The following is a 23,670-nucleotide window of genomic DNA, read 5'->3' on the forward strand; positions in this document are numbered from 1 at the left end:
ACTCATGTCCATCGAGTCGGTGATGCCATCCAGCTATCTCATTCTCTCTCTTCCCCTTCTCTTCCTGCCCCCAGTCCCTCCCAGCATCAGGGTCTTTCCCAATGAGTCAACTCTTCACATGAGGTGGCCAAAGTATTGGAGTTTCAGCTTTAGCATCAGTCCTTCCAACGAACACCCAGGACTGATCTCCTTTAGAATGGACTGGTTGGATCTCCTTGCAGTCCTAGGGACTCCCAAGAGTCTTCTCCAATACCACAGTTCAAAAGCATCAATTCTTAGGCGCTCAGCTTTCTTCACAGTCCAACTCTCACATCCATACATGACCACTGGAAAAACCATAGCCTTGACTAGACAGACCTTGGTTGGCAAAGTAATGTCTCTGCTTTTTAATATGCTATCTGCTGCTGCTGCTGCTAAGTCACTTCAGTCTTGTCCGACTCTGTGTGACCCCATAGACGGAAGCCCACCAGGCTCCCCCTTCCCTGGGATTCTCCAGGCAAGAACACTGGAGTGGGTTGCCATTTCCTTCTCCAGTGTGTGAAAGTGAAAAGTGAAAGTGAAGTCGCTCAGTCGTGTCCGACCCTTAGCGACCCCACGGACTGCAGCCTACCAGGCTCCTCCATGCTATCTAGGTTGGTCATAACTTTCCTTCCAAAGAGTAAGCGTCGTTTAATTTCATGGCTGCAATCAGCATCCGCAGTGATTTTGGAGCCCCCCAAAATAGTCTGACACTGTTTCCACTGTTTCCCCATCTATCTCCCATGAAGTGATGGGACCAGATGCCATGATCTCAGTTTTCTGAATGTTGAGCTTTAAGCCAACTTTTTCACTCTCATCAAGAGTCTTTTTAGTTCCTCTTCACTTTCTGCCCTAAGTTTTTCTCTAAATTCTGTACTAATGATTATATAACAACAATGTATCTCACTTGAGGACATGTTTCTCCTTCTTAGCAGGAACCATCTAACTAATCCTGTTATCTTATGTGGGAGTGTGTCTGGTAAGACCTTTCTACTGTTAGTTCCTTTTTTTTTTTTTTTTTGCTTTTTTTCTACTGTTCGTTCTAATCTGGTTAATTTAAGATGTATGTTGTGGGAGTGGATCAGGTAAAGGTAAATATGACCTTGATAAGACTAGCTAGTTGGGGCTCTCTCCATCCCCCTACTGATGTCTACGTCAGAAGTTTTCTGTGTCCTTTCTTACTGTAATAAAATTTCTGCCACTCAAAAGCTTTGAGTAATCAAGCCTGGTCCCTGATCCTGAAGCTAAATCTTTTTCTTCAGAGATCACGGAACTGTCCACTGTAAGCTATCATACACACCAATATGATGACATTAATCAACACATCCAAGAAGCTTAAGAAATAACAATTTCTTTCATATCTGTTAGCATTTTATTTTTATATTTAACTTCTATGTGTGCCTGCTCAAGTACTTTTAAAAGTCAAACTCCATCTATATTCATCAAAAATATTGGCCTGTAATTTTCTTTTTTTTTTGTAGTGTTTCTATATGGCTTTGGTGTCAGGGTAATGGTGGCCTCATAGAATGAATTTTGGAATGTTAGCTCCTCTTTGATTTTTTTTTTTGGAGGGATAGATATTAGTTCTTTTTAAATATTTTGTAGAATTCCCCAGTGAATCCCTCTGGTCTTTCATTGTTGCTTGCTGGGAGTTTTTGGGTTTTTTTTAACAAATTCAATTTAACTTGTGATCAGTCTGTTCAAATTGTCTGTTTCTTCTTCACTCAGTCTTGTCAGGCTGTATGTTTCTAGAAATTTGTCCATTTCTCCTAGGTTGTCTATAATCATTAGCATATAACTGTTCACAGCATTATCTTTTGATTTTTTTGTTTCTCTGTGGCATTTGTTGTCATATCTCCTCCTTCATTTCTTATTTTATTTAGGGCCTCTCTTTTTTCTTCTTGGTGAGCCTGGATAAAGTTTTATAAATTTTGCTTATATTTTTCAAAAAACCCAATTCTGTATTTCATTGATATTTTCTATTTTACTATTTTATTTATTTCCTCTCTGATCTTTATTATTCCCTTCATTCTGCTGACTTTGGGCTTTATATTCTTCTTTTTCTAATTCTTTTAGGTGGTAGCTTAGATTGTTTACTTGATATTTTTCTTGTTTCTTTAGGAAAGCCTATATTGCTATAAACTTCCCTCTTAGAACTGCTTTTGATATAGCCCATTAATTTTGGAAAGTCGTGTTTCCATTTTGACTTGTCCTGAGGTATTTTCTGACTTCCTCTTTGATTTCATCATTATCCCATTCAATTTTTAGTAGCGTTTTGCTTAGGCTACATGTGTTTGTTCTTTTCCCATTTTTCTCCTTGTCGTCAATTTCTAGTTTCATATTGCTGTGGTCAGAAGAAAAACTTGATAAAATTCCTATCTTGTATTTGTTGAAGATTATTTTGTAACCTAGTATGTCATCTGTACTAAAGAATATTCCATGTGCATTTGAAAAGAATGTGCATTTTGCTGTTTTGGGATGTATTGTCCTACAGACATTAATTAAGTCCAACTGGCCTATTGTGTCATTTAAGACCCCTTATTGATTTTCTATCTGGAATATCTGTCTATTGATGTCAGTGGGGTGTTACTATTATTGTACTATTGTCAATTTCTGCTTTTATGTCTGTTAGTATTTGATTTGTATATTTAGACTTATTGTATTGGGTATGTATATGTTAGCAAGTGTACTATCCTCTTCTTGTATTGATCCCTTTATCATTATACTTTTCTTTTTAACATTTTTTTTAAACTTAACTTTTAAAAGTTGATGTGTAGGTGATTTACCATGTTGTGCCAATCTCCGCTGTACAGCAGAGTGACTCAGTTATACACAAACAGGATTTTTAAATATTCTTTTCCATTATGGTTTACCCATTATGGTTTCTATTGAAGCTAGTTCTCTGTGTTATACAGTAAGACCTTATTTTTATCCATTCTCTATATAACAGCTTATATTTGTTAATTCCAAGTCCTTCCCTCCCTCACCTCTTTCCTCCTTGACAAATATAAGACTATTCTCTATGTCTGTGAGTCCTTTCTGTTTTGTCAAGTTCATTTTTGCCGTATTTTAGATTCCACATATAAGGGATATCATATAGTATTTGTCTTTCTCTTTCTGAATTCTTCACTTAGTATGATCATTTCTAGCTCTATCCATGTTGCTGCAAGTGGTATCTTCTTTGTCTTTTGTTGTAGCCTTCCTTTTAAAGTTTTTGTCTAATACAAGTATTGTTACTCTTGCCTTCTCTTCTTTTCTATTTGCATGAAATATTTTTCTTATTCCTTCCCTTTCACTCTGTGTGTGTCTTTGGCCCTGAATGGAGTCTCTTATAAGCAGCATATTGAAGGGTCTTGTTTTGTTACATCAGCCACTCAATGTCTTTCATCAGAGTATCAAACCAAATGCAACAATGTGTAAAAAGGTTCATGCACCATGGTCAAGTTGGGTTTATTCACAAAGGGTTACAGAGATGGTTCAACATATGCAAATCAGTCAGTGTGACAAAACACATTAACAAAAGGAAAGATAAAAATCACATGATCTTCTCAAAAGACACATAAAAACATTGACAAAATTCAGCATCTATTCATGATAAAACTCTGATAAAAGTGGCTATATATCTCAACATAATAAAGGTCATTTATGAAAAACCCACAGCTAACATAATATCCAGTGGTGAAAAGCTGAGCCTTCCTGCTAAATTCAGGAAAAGAAAAGAATGCCCACTTTCATCACTTCTGTTTAATAGTTTTGGAAGTCCTAGCTACAGTAAAAAGATAAGAAATAGAAAGAAAACAATATTGTAAAGTAATTAGCCTCCAATTAAAAATAATAAATTAATTTTAAAAAAAGAAAAGAAATAAAACATCTAAATTGGAAAGGAAGATATAAAAATGTAACTATTTGCAGATGACATGATATTCCATCAGTTCAGTTCAGTTGCTCAGTCGTGTCCGACTCTTTGCGACCCCATGAATCACAGCATGCCAGGCCTCCCTGTCCATTACCAACTCCCGGAGTTCACTCAAGCTCATGTCCATCGAGTCGGTGATGCCATCCAGCCATGTTATTCTCTGTCGTCCCCGTTTCCTCCCACCCCCAATCCTTCCTAGCATCAGATTCTTTTCCAGTGAGTCAACTCGTCGCATGAGGTGGCCAAAGTATTGGAGCTTCAGCTTCAGCATCAGTCATTCCAGTGAACACCCAGGATTGATCTCCTTTAGAATGGACTGATTGGATCTCCTTGCAGTCCAAGGGACTCTCAAGAGTCTTCTCCAGCACCACAGTTCAAAAGCATCAATTCTTCGGCGATCAGCTTTCTTCACAGTCCAACTCTCACATCCATACATGACCACGGGAAAAACCATAGCCTTGACTAGACGGACCTTGGTTGGCAAAGTAATGTCTCTGCTTTTTAATATGCTATCTACGTTGGTCATAACTCTCCCTCCAGGAATAAGCGTCTTTTAATTTCCTGGCTGCAATCAGCATCTGCAGTGATTTTGGAGCCCCCCAAAATAAAGTCTGACACTGTTTCCACTGTTTCCCCATCTATTTCCCATGAAGTGATATTCCATAAATAACCCTAAAGGCTCTACCCAGAAACTTACAGCTGATAAATGATTTCTGTAAGGTTGCAGGATATAATACACAGAAATACATTGAATTTATATACACTAAAAATGAACTATCAGGATGAGAAAGTACAAAACAATCCCTTTTAAAATTGCATCAACACTCCCCCGAAACACTAGGAATATATTTAATCAAGGAGATAAAAGGCCTATACTCTGAAAACTATAGAACATTAGTGAAGGAAACTGAAGATAATACAAATAAATGGAAAAATATCCCATGCTCTTGGATTGGAAGAATTGATACGGTTAAAATGGTCATACCACCCAAAGCAATCTACAGATTTAATGCAACTTCTATCAAAATACCCATGACATTATTCATAGAAGTAAAACAAATAATTATAAAATTCATATGGTGCTTCAAAAGACCCTGAATCGCCAAAGCAATCTTGAGAGAAAAGAACAAACCTGGAAGTATAACCCTCCCAGACTTCAGTCTATACTACAAAGCTACAGTAATCAAAATGGCATATTATTGGCAGCAGAAAATAGACACATAGATTAACAGAACAGACTAGAAAGCCCAAAAATGAACTTGCACACCAACTGTCAATTAACCTATGACAAAGGAAGCAAGAGTATACAATGGATTGGCTGTTTAACAAGTGGTGCTGGGAAACCTGGAAAGCCACCTATAAAAGAGGGAGATTAGAACATTCTCTCATACAATATGCAAAAATAAACTAAAAATGGTTTAAAATCTAAAAGTAAGAATGGAAACCATAAAACTCAAGGAAGAAAACGTAGGCAGAATGGTGATGTAAATTGTAGCAGTATTTTCCTGGCTCAATCTCTTAAGGCAGAAGAAATAAAAGCAAAAATAAACAAATGGGGGAAAAACAAATGGTACTCTGCGGACAGGAAAGCAATATTGCTAACCTGCATCACTCCAAAGGCTAGTACAATGCCAGAATACTTTTTCATATTTTTTTTTCCTATGCATTTATTTTGTTGTTGGTTTAGTCATTAAGTCATGTCTGACTCTTTGACACCATGGACTGTAGTCTGCCAGACTCCTCTGTCCATGGGATTCTCTAGGCAAGAATACTGGAGTGGGTTCCCGTCTCCTTCTCCAAGGGATCCTCCCAACCCAGGAATCAAACCCAAGTCTCCTGCATTGCAGGCAGATTCTTTACTGACTGAGCTATGAGGGAAGCCCCTTTTCTATGAATAATCTCTTCATAAAAGCATGTACAAATCATTCAAAAGAGATTGACCTATCCTGGTTATAACTTTTTTTTTTTTTTTTTTTGGCAAAGCAATGATTGTTATATTTGGGTTATAACATGTCTTATTAAAGGTATAACCCTCCCAGACTTCAGTATGTACTACAAAGCTACAGTGGTCAAAACAGCATATTATTGGCACAAGAATAGATACATAGATTAATTGGAACAGAATAGAAAGCCCAGAAATAAACCCACACACCTTGGTCAATTAACTATGACAAAGGAGGCAAGACTATACAGTGGATAAAAAAACTGGTTGTTCAACAAGTGGTGCGAGTAAAACTGGACAGCCACCTGTAAAAGAGTGATTCAGTTTGACAGATTTGCACTAAAGTGGCTTTTGACAAGAAAAGGGGTGTGTATATGTGTGGTCTCACTCTGTGTTATCACGGAATTTTGTTGTTGTTATTTAGACACTAAGTCATGTCCAACTCTTGTGACTCTATGGACTGTAGCCATGCTCCTCTGTCCATAGGATTTTCAAGACAAAAATGGAGTGGGTTGCCATTTCCTTCTCCAGGGGATCTTCTGAATCCAGAGACTGAACCTATGTCTCCTGCATTGGCAGGTGAATTCTTTACCCCTGAGCCGCCTGGGAAGCCCATTAAAGAGTCTAGAAATTCCTAAATTTGAGGGTTCTTAACCCTTTCTGTATATTACAGTATCCTGTGGGACTTTTCAAAATACCCGTGCCTTGCTCCTAATACCCCTATTTCAGAGTCAATTAGTTGAGAACCACTGCTCGGTTGGAGGTAGATGTCAATAGAAAGTGTTACATGTGGTTGTGATTATTGTGAGCCTTTTCAGAGATCAATGATTTTTCCAACTTTAATTTACATAGTCCCAGTTTTAGGAACCTCCTACAACTTTCTTCAGAGCATCTTTCATTTCTTTATTCCGGAGGCTATAGATCATGGGGTTGAAAAAGGGGGTCAAAACTGAGTAGAACAAAGTTGTGAACTTCTGCATGCCCTCTGCTTGTCCTGACCCTGGACTCACATATGTCATCATGACAGAACTATAGAACAGAAACACAACAGCCAGGTGTGAAGAGCAGGTGGAGAAGGCCTTCTTCCGGCCAGCCACTGAAGGCACCTGCATTACAACCCTCAGCACCAGGGTGTAGGATCCAGTAGTGTAGAAAAAGGTGGCAAAGATAAGGAGGGAGCTCATGGTACCACATATGAGAACAGTCCCTGGGACTGGGACACATGCTGAAGCCAGGGCCAACAGAGGACCCAGGTCACACAGAAAGTCATCAATCACATTTGGGCCACAAAATGGTAGCCGAGTAACAAGTATCACTGGGATCAGAAACCAGAGGAAACCGTACACCCAGCAAAAGATGACCAGGCTGCTACAGAACTTAGTAGTCATGACGGTGGGGTAGTGCAGAGGGCGGCAAATTGCCAGGAAACGGTCATAGGCCATGATGGAGAGAAATAAGCATTCTGTTGTGCCCAGTGAGAAGAAGAAGTACAACTGGAGGAGACACCGAGCAAAGGAGATGGTTTTGGTTTGGGAGAAGAAGTTGGCCAGCATATTGGGCACATCAGAGTTGACATAGCAGATCTCCAGGAAGGAGAAGTTGGCCAGCAGGAAGTACATTGGGGTGTGGAGCCGGTGGTCCCAGCGCACTGCGCACACGATTGCCACATTTCCAAGGAGGGTCATGATGTAAGTTATAAAGAATATGGAAAAGAGGAAGATCTCTATTTCCCAGCGGCAAGGAAAGCCCAAGAGGATGAACTCACTCACAACGTGGGAAATATTTCTGACCTTTGACATCATCATTTCTGTCCATTCTGTGAGGATTGGAGCAGAAATTACATTTACAAAGAGAATTATGTCTCCTGGTTCCTCCCCAGGAGATGAGCATATTTTCCTGAGCATAAGGGAGGGGACTAGATCAATAGTTCCTATTTTTGATTGGGCAGTCCAACAATACAGTTGTTGAGTGTACTCCTCTATATATGACTATTCGCTTTTAAACTATCAACAAAGCACTGTCAATAAATATAGTAAATATTGGTAAAGATTTTGAAAAAAAAGTGTTTTTAGAATTAAAATAAAAGTAGAATTTCAGATATTTCCTTTCTGCATCTCTCATTGGGTTGCCTGGTGCACTGAACTTTGGAGAACATTGGTCTAGACAGTACAGATGGGTATCTGCATGCATGCTAAGTCGCTTCAGTCGTGTCTGACTCCTTGCGACCCCATGGACTGCAGCCCACGAGGCTCCCCCGTCCATGGGATTCTCCAGGCAAGAACACTGGAGTGGGTCGCCATTTTCTTCCCCATAAGGGTGTCTGGCTAATGCTAAATTAATATACAAATTTTGACATGGGCAATTTAATTGTAAAAAACTAGAATTGACAGATTTACTGAACAAAAGAGTGTTATCAACTAAGTGCCTTAAAGGAGAGAACGTGAGGCTACCCCTCATACTGTGTTGCTGACACAGAGCGCAATGGTATTATAATCTCTTTTGCTCTAGGAACTCATGCAGGCTTAAATTCTTTGGCTTTTTTGGGCAGTAACTTTATACTTTTGACTTCTATTGAATTTTTATTATACGAAAGTCCTTAAAGTTTTATTCACAGAACTTAAAACAAGAGTGGCCCCATTTAGTGGTTGTGTTATTGAGTTTTTGAAGTGAGGGAGGTTAATTACTGAATTTCACAAAGTGTTTCATTGAATGAGATCTTAAGACTTTCAAATATTAACTTCCATTTGTATTTTTATTCCCTGTGAATCTGATAAAATTTCTCATGATTTTCACCTGTGTGTTTGGTTAGAATATGTAGAACATTAAAAATTGCTTTTTTAGAGAACTTAAAACTTTTTCTAGGTTAACACATATTATTCTAAACAATTGGGAATAGATGGCTAAGCTCAAAACAGATAAACAGCACAAAAATGGTGAAAATGACTTTGTATCTGAAAAACTTTCTGGCATAATAAACAAATCTGGCATTAATAAACAAAGGGCTTATTTAAAATTTTAAAAGTAGCTTTTAAAACTGATGCCCTTGTTCAGTTTCAGTTTTTAAAACATTTTCTTCCTTTCTTTAGCATTCTTCAGAGACACCAATAGTGATTTTGAAATCACATCTGTAAATTCTTTCTGTACCCAGGGATATAATTTGCTTAGGTCTGAAAATATAAGTTTATTTAAAATTATTAAGTGCTATTTTACTTTATTTTCTTGTCAATTCTCTTTTATACATTTTTCTTCTTTCTTTTGAAAGGAGATCAATCCTTAGAGCTGTCCATATTCTAATTTAGATTGATTGTCCTTAATGTTTTCTCTCCAGAGGGCAGCAGATGGCCTAGTCTTTTTCTTTCATCTCATAAACTTGCAAACAAGGAGACCACAGCGCTATAGGCTGGTATGGAAAGACGTTCTTGTTTAGTGAGCTTCAGTGAAAAGCTCACTAAATTTCTCATAGAAAAACATCCCTTGCTTTTAATCACTTTATTTCACTTGTTTCTCTGTCTCTGTCTCTCTCTTCATTTCTTTTTTTCTTAGAATTACTTCTAAGATGACAAGATGACCTGAGATTTTTGTTGCTGGAAAATTTAAGAACTGTCTACAATACAGTCTTATATAGTTTCAGTATGTGGATAATAAAGGAAAATATTTCTTAACATATTTTTATTAAAACATTTTAGAATAATAGCATTAACTTTTTGATTGCTATCCATCATGAACCTTAGTTCATTTTCTATCAACTGCCACTTTGTTAGCATAAACTGAGTGTGCCAGCTACAGTCTTTTCAGGCTTAGCTCCTAAATTTAGCTTTATAAGCTAATCACTAAACTAAAGAATTTAAAAATTCAATACAAGTTTGCTTAGTGTCTACTGCATTCTTGTATACTAAGCAAGGGGTGTTTTGGAACATATATTTATATTCATTCATGGTGCAATACTGTTTTCAGTAAAATTAAGAGGCACTTTAAGTTAATATAAGTTTCAGTGTAAATTGTGGTAGTTAAATCTATAACTCCACATTTCCAGATAAAGGTCACTAATTTAAATATGAAATACATAATTTTGATTTTTCAGATTAACAAAAATGAATAATCATGATACCAGAGTTGATAAAGGTGCAATGAAATGACACTTAGAAAAACTGTTGGAGAGTATATTAACTTGTACATGTTTTTTCTGGCTGGCAATTTAGAAATACTCAGAGCTTTTAAAGCATTTATACCCATTAAATAAGAATTAGAGGTGTAGAAAAAATTCATACAGTGCATAAGAATTTTTAGGAATCATGTTAAAATACAGATTCTGACTCAGAAGGAGTGGACGGGGTTTGGGATTCTAAATTTCTAATAAGTAATAAGGTAATGTTAATTCTTTGAGTAGTAAAAATTTATAAAGTCCTCCATACTTTATAGAGTTCTTTGTGTAGCAAGAGTTTATGTAGTTCTTTATATATACTTCTTTAGAAAAAGTAAATAATACTGAGTAAAAGTAAAAAATTTCTGGAAAAAATGAAATTAATAGTGGTAAGTTTTTCAAGATCAGATGATAGGTTGCATACTTTTCTTAGTTATACATGTCTGTGTTTCTTAAAATTTCTATAAATAACATACATTACTTTTATAAACTTAAAAGACAAACATTAAAAATTATTATTCTTGAAGGCACTTTTCTGAATCTTCCACTTACCCTAACCAATTTTTGTGACCTTTGCTATTTCTGGAATGTTACAAGTTGCTAGGAAGCCCATTATTTATGTCATATGTGACTTATACCATGCAGGATATAATTTCTCACTTTCTTGCTGCTGCTGCTGCTGCTAGTCACTTCAGTCGTGTCCGACTCTGTGTGACCCCATAGACGGAAGCCCACCAGGCTCCCCCGTCCCTGGGATTCTCCAGGCAAGAACACTGGAGTGGGTTGCCATTTCCTTCTCCAATGTGTGAAAGTGGAAAGTGAAAGTGAAGTCGCTCAGTCGTGTCCGACCCTTAGCGACCCCACGGACTGCAGCCTACCAGGCTCCTCCATCCATGGGATTTTCTAGGCAACAGTACTGGAGTGGCTTGCCATTGCCTTCTCCGCTACTTGGGTTTAAAGTCAATGAAGTAAGTCTCTGTGCCAAGGTTGAGGAGAAAGGGAAGATTGCCAGCGGGGCATCCTAAAGGCTGTATTTTACTTTAAGTGGCCAATGCCATTTCATAAACCTAGGACACGGATTAGAAGTTAAGTTTAAAAAAATCAAATGCAACATCATGAGAAATGATAGCCATTAGCTTCTGGAGAGAATTCGTGTTATTAGTCTTTTCCCATTTGAAGGAAGCATACCTTATCCTCAATCAGGTAATACTTTTCTTCCTTGAGAAAGAAAGAAAAAAAAAAAACAGGAAAATGATACCATTTTCCATTTTGGGTTTTAATTTTCTTCAAAATTTTAAGGAGAATATTGTAGTTTAGAATAAAAGTCAAAAAAATCATGATGATATTAGACAGGATTAAATAAAGGCAATATACTTATTTTTCTTTTCTTTCACCTTTACAGTTGATAAAATTGAATGTAATGGTTTCTTTTTCAACCAGACAGGTAGAAAGATACTTTCTCCAACTCACATTTCCACTGTCAAAATATAACACATATTTTTCTCTGTCCCATGTTCATGAATATGCCCTTTGTTGAAGGAATTGATTCAGGCACTTACTAGAATAGGAAACAGTGTCTGCAGATAAGCCTTTCCTCTGCTCTTCATTTCCCTTGGATCTCAGAGTTCTCTCCCTTGTGCTTTCACTTCCAGAGCATTTGGGGAAATATTTTTCTGTTTTTTGGAAGTTGAAAAAGATGTGTTTCCCCTGCTCCCCATCCAGCAGTAGTAAGAATGAAAGCTTGAATTTTCCACTTGTCCCCAGTGAAACTGTTGCTGGGCCAAAGCCAGTTTCCCTAAAGGGGCTCTTTGCTGAGATTCCCTCAGCTGGGATGGTCATTACCCCAGGGACTCATCTTTTGTTAAGGTTGTTTCAAACATCTGATACTCCTTTTCTCATAATGGACCAATGATTCCACTCTATCAGTTGATGCTATGCATTTGCCATATAATTTTGAGCTTCTTTGATTAAAGGGACAGTTATTTTTTTATTTTTTAATTCATTACATGGGTTCAAAAGCCTATCCATGCCTGTAGCTACCCTTGTACTTTGGCATACAAATATAGCAGTTAATATTTACTGAAGACTTGTTACATGTCAGGCAGTAAGATGAGTAAATTTATGAATAATTTCATTTAATCCCTTCCCAATCTGATAGGTTAGATGTACTATTATTTTTACTTATAGGGAAGCTATTGAAGCTTATGTTAATTAAATAATTTGTAACATTTAATAAATGGGGATGACAATATCTGAATTCAGTTCTCTCTGAGAGTGAAGCCTGAGTTCTTAAATAGTAAACTATTTACCTTCCATCTTTACCTGTCAAAGATGGGAAACAATTGCTATTGATATCTTATGCTAGATACTGTGACAAATTCTTATATTTAACTCATTTTATTTAATCCTTACAACACCCTGTGTGCTGGGTATCACTGTTGCAATTTTTTAAAATTCTGATTATCAAGGTAACTTGTGTTTAAACAAAAATTTGGAAGAGTCAGAGAAATTCAGGGAGCTAAAAAATTACTCACAATTTTTTCAAGCACAGATAATTCAAGTTAAAACTTGGCTTATTCCCTCTGGTCTTTTTTGTTGTAAAAATTTATACATATGAGGTCATACAGCACTTAGTATTCTGCTTACATTTATAGCCTGCATTTTTCCATGTAACTAAAACTCTCTTAAATACTATTAAAGCTGCATAACACTGAGTGTTGTTTTAATATCATTTCCCTAGGGTTTTTAGGCTATTTAAAATGTTCTGGTCTTAAAATAATGCAATAAAAATCACTGGGCTTAAATTTTTGTTTAATATTAGAACATGTCCCTAGAGTAGACTACTTAAAGGAAAATTACAATGTCAAATATATATATATTTAATTCTCAGAAGTAGACTTGTTAGATTAGATATATTCTCAGAAGTAGACTTGCTAGATTAGATGGTAGTTCTATTTTTAACTTTTTGAGTAACCTTCATACTGTTTTCCATAATGGCATACCAATTTACACTCTTACCAAGAGTGGACAAAGGTCCCTTTTTCTACATCCTTGATAAGCAATTGTTATCTCTTGTCTTTTTTGATGCTAGCCATTCTAACAGGTGTGAGGTGATATCTCATTGTGGTTTTGATTTATATTTCTCTATGATTAGTGATTTTGAGTAACTTTTCATGTACCTGTTGGCCATTCATAAATCTTTGGGAAAATGCCTATTCAGCTTCTTTGTCCAGTTTTTAATTGGATTGTTTGTTTTTTCCTCTTGAGTTCATGAGTTCTTTATACATTTTGGATATTAACCCCTTATGGAGACCCCAGTTCAATTTCTGGGTCAGCAAGATCTGCTGGAGAAGGGATAGGCTATCCACTCCAGTATTCTTGGGCTTCCGTGTGGCTCAGCTGGTAAAGAATCCATCCGCATTGCAGAAGACCTGGGTTGGGAAGATCCCCTGGAGAAGGGAAATGCTACCCAATCCAGTATTCTGGCCTGGAGAATTCCATGGACTGTATAGTCCATCGGGTCGCAAAGAATTGGACACGACTGAGCAACTTTCACTCACTATCAGATACATGGTTTGCAAATATTTTTTCCCATTCCATAGGTTGTCTTTTCATTTTGTTGATTGCTACTTTTGTTGTGCAGAAACTTTTAAGTCTGATATCATACCTCATGTTTGTCTTTGATTTTGTTGCTTATACTTTAGGTGTCATAGCTGAAAAGTCATTGCCAAGATCCATGTCAAGAAGCTTGTGTTTTCTTCTAGGGTTTTTATGGCTTCAGGACTTATGTTTAAATATTCAATCCATTTTTAGTTAATCTTTGTGATAAGTGTAGGATAGGGGTCTAGTTTCATTCTTTTATATGTGACTATCCAATTTTCTCAAATTTTTGTTGAAGAGATTGCCTTTTTTCCACTGAGCATTCTTGACTCCCTTGTCAAATATTAAATGGCAACCCACTCCAGTATTCTTACCTGGAGAATCCCATGGATGGAGGAGCCTGGTGGGCTACAGTCCATGGGGTTGCAAAGAGTTGGACACAACTGAGTGACTTCACTCACTCACTCACTCACTCATGGATTTATTTCTGGATTCTCCATGCTGTTCTGTTGGTCAATGTGTTTGTTTTTAATGCCAATATTATACTCTTTTGATTACTATAGCTTTGCAATATAGTTTCAAATCAGGAAGTTTGATGCCTCCAGCAGTGTTCTTCCTTCTTAAGATTGCTTTGGTGCCTTTTGTGGTTCCATACAAGTTTTAGAATTGATTTTTCTATTTCTGTGAAAAGTACCATTGGAATTTTGAGAGATTTCATTGAGTCTGCAAATTGGCCTCCCAAGTGGCTCAGTGGTAAAGAACCTACCTGCCAAAGCAGAAGAAACAGAAGATGCAGGTTTGATCTCTGTGTCAGGAAGATCCCCTGGAGAAGGCAATGGCAACCCATTCCAGTATTCTTGTCTGGATGATCCCATGGACAGAGGAGCCTATGGTCTATGGGGCTGCAAAGAGTCAGACATGACTGAGCACACATGCCTTGGTTGAATAGATTGCTTTGGTGAGTATGAACATTTCAACAATATTACTTCTGATCCATGAACATGGACCCATGGAATATTTTTCCATTTACTTGTGCCTTCTTCAATTTCCTTCATCATTATCTTATATTGATACATCAGTCTTTATTAAGAAGCCAAAAATAATTGAACAGCTGTGGTACCATGATATTCTTTTACCCTAAAAATCAACAACCAGATGCCAGTCACCAAAAGATCAGAAAAAGGAAGAAAGAAGAAGGGGTGCTGGTTATGGAATATGTGACCCCTTTCCATTGTTCATGTATTTATCATTTATCTGTTGTGATAACAGTTAAAAAACAAGTTACTTTCAAGTTTGTGATGCTCACAGGGAAATTGATCTGACCAAACTGTATCCATTCTCATCTAGAGCAGTTGTTCTCAGAAGAACTTTACTATGGATAAAGTGAAGCTTTTTTAGGATCAGAATATTCCTCAACAAGTCTGAGATGTCACAGGAATATACTTCCAGTAAGTCAGAGATTGTGCATCCAAATTGCTTTCTTTTCAAGACTCATTAAAAAAAATTTTTGTGTATCCTAGAGGGCAATCAGGACATCTCCCAGTGTTTCTTTTGTGTGGGTCCTCAGGAGAAAGAAAACACATTAAGGGGAGGGGAGAAAAAAGAGATGGATTTTCCTTAAATAATAATCCTGTCAAAGCCAGAAGTGATTGAATGCTAGGAATGTATGCCTTCTTCTGCAGACAGGACCCTTGAATTCTAGTGGAGGTTGGACATACCTCATCAGAGTGAGTGTGAATGAATCCCTCCTTTTATTCTGTCTTCCACACAACAGATTGATATTATTTATGTATTAAATGAATGAATAGATGTCTTGAGGTGGTCAGTTAATTGAGAATTTCAGTGCGTGGTATTTTATCAGTGCAAGGTGGCCAGATGGGGCAAGGCCCTAGGGTTTTTTTTCTTTGATAAAATTACCGTGAAAATGAGCATTTCTCTTTGAAATAATCCTAACATACAGGGAAATCCACTATGGAAAAATTTTTCAAATGTCTCAGACTTCAGGTTTTATTGTCTTAAAAATTCCTAAACCAGTTTTAGTCATTTGCATTGTGAATAACTCCTTGAAAGATCTCATTATTTAATATCTCCTCTGATTGTATAATTATTCTCCTAGTAGTAGAATTTCCACATGATTACTTTCTATGCCATAGATCCCCTCCAAATTCTTTCCATCATTCCAAGTGCTTCCCACCCTTTCCAAATCACCTTGCTGTTTTTACTTGTAATCATATCCAGGCCACAATCACCTCAGTGATCAGTATTGTATTATTGTAGCACCATGTCCTGTCTATCGTCACCTTTATTAAAAGTGCTCATTCAAGTGAATGCTGAAAAAGATGAAAAGGTTCGGGTTGGAGGAGAGGAGGGTGGTCCATGTTACTAGCTCTTACTCATTCTAGATTGGGAAAGGGAGGGAAGACAAGAGGGAATGAAGGAAGAATCCTATAGCAGGCAGAGGAGGGAACAGAATTCCTGAATACTCTGTCTTTCTTTAACTATCAAATATTTTAAAAACCTGGATAATTTGAAGCTGTTCTCTGGGTGAAAAAAGCTTTATCAATCCAGACTAAAGGGATGCAACTCCAGTTCTACTCTCCTAGCTTTAACATATACAAGGCAGTAAAGGATAAAGTTATGCCTGGACTTCTAAACTTTAACTAAAATGGAAATTTTCCTCATAGTGGTTTTTTTCAAGCAACCCATAAATGTCTGTTTAACAAATCTGTAGCTGAACCGCTTTGTGGAAGGTACTAAAAGAAGAATAATGACCAATAGGTTGCGGATCAGAGAAACAGAAGCATTGTATAGATAATTATCAAAAGGGGTTTAATTCAAAAGGTAAGGAATTATTAAAGTGATTATTTCAGTGAGCAAATTTCATGCGCTATTTGGGAATTCGAGTATATTTTTGAGAGATTCATTCTGAGTTATATATGATGGGATTTTAAGACATTTTTTCCATTATAAGTTAACACCATAGAAGTGCATTGAACTCATATAATTTGTTAGATTGAATACTCAGAGATAAGAATGTGTATGGAAGCTATATTTTAGGTTCAAACAGATACTTTTAAAGGAAGAATCAGATCAATGGGCTCATGTTTTGCTTATGATAACTAGGGCAATAAGTGGAGCTCACACTAAACATTTATTTACTCTAGGCTAGGTGCTTTAAGAATATGTTACATTTAATGTTTCATTAATTTCCATGGTAGATATTGTTACTCTGATTTTTAAAAATTTATTTATTTTTACTTGGAGGATAAATTTTCAATATTGTGCTAGTTTCTCCCATATATCAACATGAATCAGCCATAGGGGACATATGTCCCCTCCCTCCTGAAATTTCCTCCCACCTACCACCCCATCCCACCCCCTCTAGGTTGTCACAGAGCACCAGGTTTGAGCTCCCTGTGTCATACAACAAATTCCCACTGGCTATCTATTATACATATGGTAATGTGCATGTTTCAGTGCTACTCTCTCAATTTGTCCTACCGTCTCCTTCACCCGTTGTGTTCATAAGTCTGTTCTCTATGTCTGTGTCTCCATTGCTGCCCTGAAAATAGGTTCATCAGTACCATCTTTCTAATTCCATATACATCCATCAATATATGATATTTGCTTTATGATTTACTTCACTCTGTATAATAGGCTCTAGGTTCACCCACTTCATTAGAATTTTCTCAAATGCAATTTATGGCTAAGTAATACTTTGGCCACCTCATGCGAAGAGTTGACTTACTGGAAAAGACTCTGATGCTGGGAGGGATTGGGGGCAGGAGGAGAGGCGACAACAGAGAATGAGATGGCTGGATGGCATCACCGACTCGATGGACATGAGTTTGAGTGAACTCCGGGAGTTGGTGATGGACAGGGAGGCCTGGTGTGCTGTGATTAAGAGTCGGACACAACTGAGTGACTGAACCAAACTGAACTGAACTGAATAGTCCATTGTCTGCACGCTCAGAGCCGGCATCGCGTCATTGTAGGGGACTGGAATGCAAAAGTAGGAAGTCAAGAAACACCTGGAGTAACAGGCTAATTTGGCCTTGGAGCGTGGAATGAAGCAGGGCAAAGGCTAATAGAGTTTTGCCAAGAGAACGCACTGGTCATAGCAAACACCCTCTTTCAACAACACAAGAGAAGACTCTACACATGGACATCACCAGATGGTCAACACCGAAATCAGATTGATTATATTCTCTGCACCCAAAGATGGAGAAGCTCTATACAGTTAGTAAAAGCAAGACCAGGAGCTGACTATGGCTCAGATCATGAACTCCTTATTGCCAAATTCAGACTTAAATTGAAGAAAATAGGGAAAACCACTAGACCATTCAGATATGACCTCAATCAAATCCCTTATGATTATACAGTGGAAGTGAGAAATAGATTTAAGGGACTAGATCTGATAGATAGAGTGCCTGGTGAACTATGGACGGAGGTTCGTGACATTGTACAGGAGACAGGGACCAAGACCATCCCCATGGAAAAGAAATGCAAAAAGGCAAAATGGCTGTCTGAGGAGGTCTTACAAATAGCTGTGAAAAGAAGAGAAGCGAAAAGCAAAGGAGAAAAGGAAAGATAGGCATCTGAATGCAGAGTTCCAAAGAATAGCAAGGAGAGATAAGAAAGCCTTCCTCAGTGATCAATGCAAAGAATTAGAGGAAAACAACAGAATAGGAAAGACAAGAGATCTCTTCAAGAAAATTAGAGATACCAAGGGAACATTTCATGCCAAGATGGGTTCGATAAAGGACAGAAATGGTATGGACCTAACAGAAGCAGAAGATATTAAGAAGAGGTGGCAAGAATACACAGAAGAACTGTACAAAAAAGATATTCACGACCATAATCACGATGGTGTGATCACTGACCTAGAGCCAGACATCTTGGAATGTGAAGTCAAGTGGGCCTTAGAGAGCATCACTATGAACAAAGCTAGTGGAGGTGATGGAATTCCAGTTGAGCTATTTCAACACCTGAAAGATGATGCTGTGAAAGTGCTGCACTCAATATGCCAGCAAATTTGGAAAACTCAGCAGTGGCCACAGGACTGGAAAAGGTCAGTCTTCATTCCAATCCCAAAGAAAGGCAATGCCAAAGAGTGCTCAAACTACCGCACAGTTTCACTCATCTCACATGCTAGTAAAGTCATGCTCAAAATTCTCCAAGCCAGGCTTCAGCAATACGTGAACCGTGAACGTCACGTTCACGTGATGTTCAAGCTGGTTTTAGAAAAGGCAGAGGCAGCAGAGATCAAATTGCCAACATCCGCTGGATCATGGAAAAAGCAAGAGAGTTCCAGAAAAACATCTATTTCTGCTTCATTGATTATGCCAAAGCCTTTGACTGTGTGGATCACAACAAACTGTGGAAAATTCTGAAAGAGATAGGAGTACCCGACCACCTGACCTGCCTCTTGAGAAACCTGTATGCAGGTCAGGAAGCAACGGTTAGAATTGACCATGGAACAACAGACTGGTTCCACATAGGAAAAGGAGTACGTCAAGGATGTATATTGTCACCTTGCTTATTTAACTTATTTGCAGAGTACATCATGAGGAACGCTGGGCTGGAAGAAGCACAAGCTGGAATCAAGTTTTCTGGGAGGAATATTAATAACCTCAGATAGGCAGATGACACCACCCTTATGGCAGAAAGTGAAGAGGAACTCAAAAGCCTCTTGATGAAAGTGAAAGAGGAGAGTGAAAAAGTTGGCTTAAAGCTCAACATTCAGAAAACTTAGATCATGGCATCTGGTCCCATCACTTCATGGGAAATAGATGGCAAAACAGTGGAAACAGTGTCAGACTTTATTTTTTTGGGCTCCAAAATCACTGTAGATGCTGACTGCAGCCATGAAATTAAAAGACGCTTATTCCTGGAAGGAGAGTTATGACCAACCTAGATAGCATATTAAAAAGCAGAGACATTACTTTGCCAACCAATGTCCATCTAGTCAAGGCCTTGGTTTTTCTGGTGGTCATGTATGGATGTGAGAGTTGGACTGTGAAGAAAGCTGATTGCCGAAGAATTGATGCTTTTGGACTGTGGTGTTGGAGAAGACTCTTGGGAGTCCCTTGGACTGCAAGGAGATCCAACCAGTCCATTCTAAAGGAGATCAGTCCTGGGTGTTCATTGGAATGACTGATGCTGAAGCTGAAGCTCCAATACTTTGACCACCTCATGGGAAGAGCTGACTCACTGGAAAAGACTCTGATGCTGGGAGGGATTGGGGGCAGGAGGAGAAGGGGACGACAGAGAGGAGATGGCTGGATGGCATCACCAACTTGATGGACGTGAGTTTAAGTGAACTCCGGGAGTTGGTGATGGACAGGGAGGCCTGGCATGCTATAATTCATGGGGTCACAAAGAGTCGGAAACAACTGAGTGACTGAACTGAATAGTCCATTGTATATGTAGGATTAACCTCCAAAATATACAAAGCAGCTCATGCAGTTCAATACCAGAAAAACAAACAACCCAATCAAAAAGTGAGCAGAAGACCTAAACAGACATTTCTCCAAAGAAGATATACAGATGGCTAATACACATATGAAAAGATGTTCAACATCACTTATTAATAGAGAAATGCACATGAAAACTACAATGAGGTATCACCTAACCGCAGTCAGATTGACCATCATCAAAAAATCTGCTGCTGCTGCTGCTGCTGCTGCTGCTAAGTCACTTCAGTCGTGTCCGACTCTGTGTGACCCCATAGACGGAAGCCCACCAGGCTCCCCCGTCCCTGGGACTCTCCAGGCAAGAACACTGGAGTGGGTTGCCATTTCAAAAAATCTACAAACATTAAATCCTGGAGAGAGTGTGAAGAAAAGGGAACTCTCTTGCATTGTTAATGGGAATGTAATTTGATACATGGAGAATAGTATGGAGATTCTTTAAATAACTAGGAATAAAAATAACTACCGTAAGACCCAACAGTCCCACCACTGAGCATATACTCTGAGGAAACCGCAACTGAAAAAGACATATGTACCCCAGTGTTCATCGCAACACTATTTACAATAATACATGGAAGCAACCTAGATATTACTCTGATTTTGCAGATGCAGATATTGAAGCAGAGAGAGAGAAAGAGAGAGTCACTTGTCCCAGGTTATAAATACTGTTTTTGAAAGATCCAGGACTTCATTATAGCCCTCTTGAATTCTGATTCTTTATTCTTTTTTTAAAATTAAACTGTGATACAACTTACATTGCCTTCTTAAACAGTCACTTTGACTTTGCACTTCGGAAGCATTAAAATGTTGAGCCCTTCCTTTATTTATTATTATTATTTTTAAACTAAACCCTATATATTTAAAATGAAAATTGAGGGGAAATAGTATAAATTAATAAGGAAAGAAAAATAAGTGGATTGAAAATCTATTCTAACTAAAAGCTAAAGTATATGATATGATTTTTAAAAATAGTAGACTAGCAAACTTTGCAAATGGAACTGAAAGTGCATAGCAAATGTGAATGAAGGGCACTCCACAGAGGATAATTGGAATTAAATTAAAACAATTTAAATATTTTAAAGCACATGCTATATTCCTTAATTTAAACTGGGAATTGTTGAATTAACCTCCGGTTATTTATGAACTCTCTTTCATTTTATATCCCTGTGCTTCCCTGGTGGCTCAGTCGGTAAAGAAACAGTGCAATGCAGGAGACCTGGGTTCAATCCCTGGGTTGGGAAGATCCCCTGGAGGAGGGCATGGCAATCCCCTCCAGTGTTCTTGCCTGGAGAATCCCTAAGGACAGAGGAGCCTGTTAGGCTGCAGTCCATGGGGTTGCAAAGAGTTGGACATGACTGACCGATTAAGCACAGCACAGCCTCTAACTTAGTAGTGTAACCTCCATATTTTGCTTTCTTTGTTGTCAATTCATAGCTTCTGAAAAACCTCTAGGTTCAAACTTCTCTGGCTATTATACCCATATAAGTGAAAGTGAAAGTTGCTCAGTCGTGTCCGACTCTTTGTGACCCCATGGACTGTAGTCCATGGAACTCTCCAGGCCAGAATACTGGAGTGGATAGCCTAAACCTTCTCCAGAGGATCTTCCTGATCCAGGAATTGAACCGGGGTCTCCTGCATTACAGGCAGATTTGTTAACAACTGAGCTATCATGGAAGTCCGTACTTATATAACATAACAGTAATTTTTAAAGCAAGGTGTATTTTTCACATAATCAATTGGGAATGTAAGTTTTTTAAAAATGGAAGCATAAATAAATTAGTGTATTTATTTGATTTACCAAGAGTCTATAGTATTTTAGTTAAATAGGGAGGAGAGCTTATGGACCTTGTAGTGATTATCAAAACGATAGATAATCCACGTCCAGCTTAATGGTAGCAGTGACATTTAATGACTACATTTCTGAAGCTTATTAGTGCTACTTGAGTTAAACAAAGGTGGCCAGTTAAGGTGTTTAATGATTCATTTCTATCTCTATTTTTCTTACAGGCTAAAATTGGAAGAAAATGTTCTAGAAGAACTATTTAAAGTGAAGTAATATTTAAGTAATATTATCAGTGGTGCTATTCTGTTTTATATCAATGTTATTTTGAGAAAAATTATTCATATTGACTAAATACTGATATTCCAGTTTATTCTCTACTTATAATGCCACTTACTTCCAATGAGAAATTGAGGCATGAAAAACTGAATAAAACAGACCCTTAACATGCACTTCTGTTTATGTCTGTGCACATTACAGGTTAGAGGAAAATGCATGTTTTGCATAACAAGAGTGTCACTGCTACCTTTCATGAATTCATCCTGCTGGGTTTCTTGTGTAGCCAAGAAATAGAGATTCTCCTTTTTGTTTTATTCTCCATCATCTACCTCTTGACCTTGTTGGGCAGCAGTGCTATTATCTGTGCTGTGTGGTGGGACCAGCAACGCCACACTCCCATGTATATTTTATTGGCCAACTTCTCATTCCTGGAGATCTGCTACATCCATTCCAATGTGCCCAGCATGTTGTTCAACTTCCTATCCAAGACCAAGACCATCTCCTATCATGGCTGTATCCTACAGTTCCACATCTTCCTCTCTCTTTGTGCCACAGAACTCTTCTTCCTGGCCCTTATGGCATTTGACAGATATGTTGCCATCTGCCGTCCATTGCACTACCCAACCATAATGAGCAGGAAAGTCTGTGGAACCCTTGTGTCTGCTTCCTGGGTGGGTGGATTCTTATGGTTAGTTACACCTGCTGCTCTTATCTCCCAAGTTCCGTTCTGTGGTTCAAATGTCATTGATCACTCCCTCTGTGATCTTGGGGCGATGCTGGCCATATCATGTGTCCCTGTCCCCAGGACAGCTCTGACTTGCAGCACTTTCAGTGCTGGGATCACATTCGTCACTTGGTTCCGCACTCTTGTGTCCTGCACTCTGGGACTTCGAGCTGTGGCTCAGGTCCCCAAAGGCTCACATGGGAGAAGAGCTTCTCCACACGCACCTCCCACCTGACAGCTGTGTTCCTTCTCACGGCTCAGTCTCAATGCTGTGTGTAAGCCCAGGGGAGCCGGTCAGCCGGGGCTGCAGAAGTTCCTGACCATGTTGTGCTCAAGTGCAACTCCACTTTTAAATCCTCTGATCTGCAGCGTCAGGAATGAGGAGATGAAGGTTGCTCTGAAGAAAATTATGGGTAAACTTTAGAAATAACTCCTGAATGGGACACTTTGGTGAGCTAAACAGTCCTAACTTTTTAGGACTGTTGTAAAGAGTCAAGGAAAACTATACTTAAAAGTAATAAATGTTACTAGATCTAAAATAAATATTTCCAGAGGAGAATTTCTTAAAATTCAAAGTCTTTTCTATTATTTACTGATTGAGTGACTAGTTATTTATCTGTTTTCCTAATTTTAACTGGAGAAGACGAAGTTAAATCATATCCCCATTAAAGAGTGTTTGAGATTGAGTGAGTTAATATATGAAAACATTTGTAACAGTGCTTGGCACTCAATAAATATTTTATTATAATGTTGGTAATATATTATTATCAATAAAAATTGTACCAAAATTTATCCTT

At 38.0% G+C, this 23,670-nt stretch overlaps 2 protein-coding genes and 1 pseudogene across 5 annotated transcripts in view; 1 reads left to right on the forward strand and 2 right to left on the reverse strand.

Annotated features, from left to right (window-relative positions):
• LOC148776751 (olfactory receptor 11G2-like) overlaps positions 1-23,670 on the reverse strand; it is a 56,286-nt gene that overhangs the window by 18,239 nt on the left and 14,377 nt on the right. For 2 of the 4 annotated variants that reach the window (XM_088840058.1, XM_088840059.1), the window contains exon 2: positions 14,384-14,519. The exons of the other annotated variants lie outside the window; for them this stretch is intronic. In XM_088840058.1, coding sequence (XP_088696184.1) covers positions 14,384-14,492 — 109 coding nt within the window. In that variant the 5' untranslated portion in view covers positions 14,493-14,519. The remainder of the gene's footprint in view (positions 1-14,383; positions 14,520-23,670) is intronic. 4 annotated transcript variants of the gene reach the window in all.
• LOC148776753 (olfactory receptor 11H6-like) lies at positions 6,736-7,681 on the reverse strand. Its single transcript, XM_088840388.1, has one exon. The coding sequence runs from the start codon at positions 7,679-7,681 to the stop codon at positions 6,737-6,739; it is 945 nt and encodes a 314-aa protein (XP_088696514.1). The 3' UTR covers position 6,736.
• LOC148776754 (olfactory receptor 11G2-like) lies at positions 22,362-23,297 on the forward strand (annotated as a pseudogene).

This window comes from Moschus berezovskii, chromosome 9, assembly GCF_049115385.1.
Source record: "Moschus berezovskii isolate FMDL1 chromosome 9, NW_MosBer_1.0, whole genome shotgun sequence".
Taxonomy (NCBI): domain Eukaryota; kingdom Metazoa; phylum Chordata; class Mammalia; order Artiodactyla; family Moschidae; genus Moschus; species Moschus berezovskii.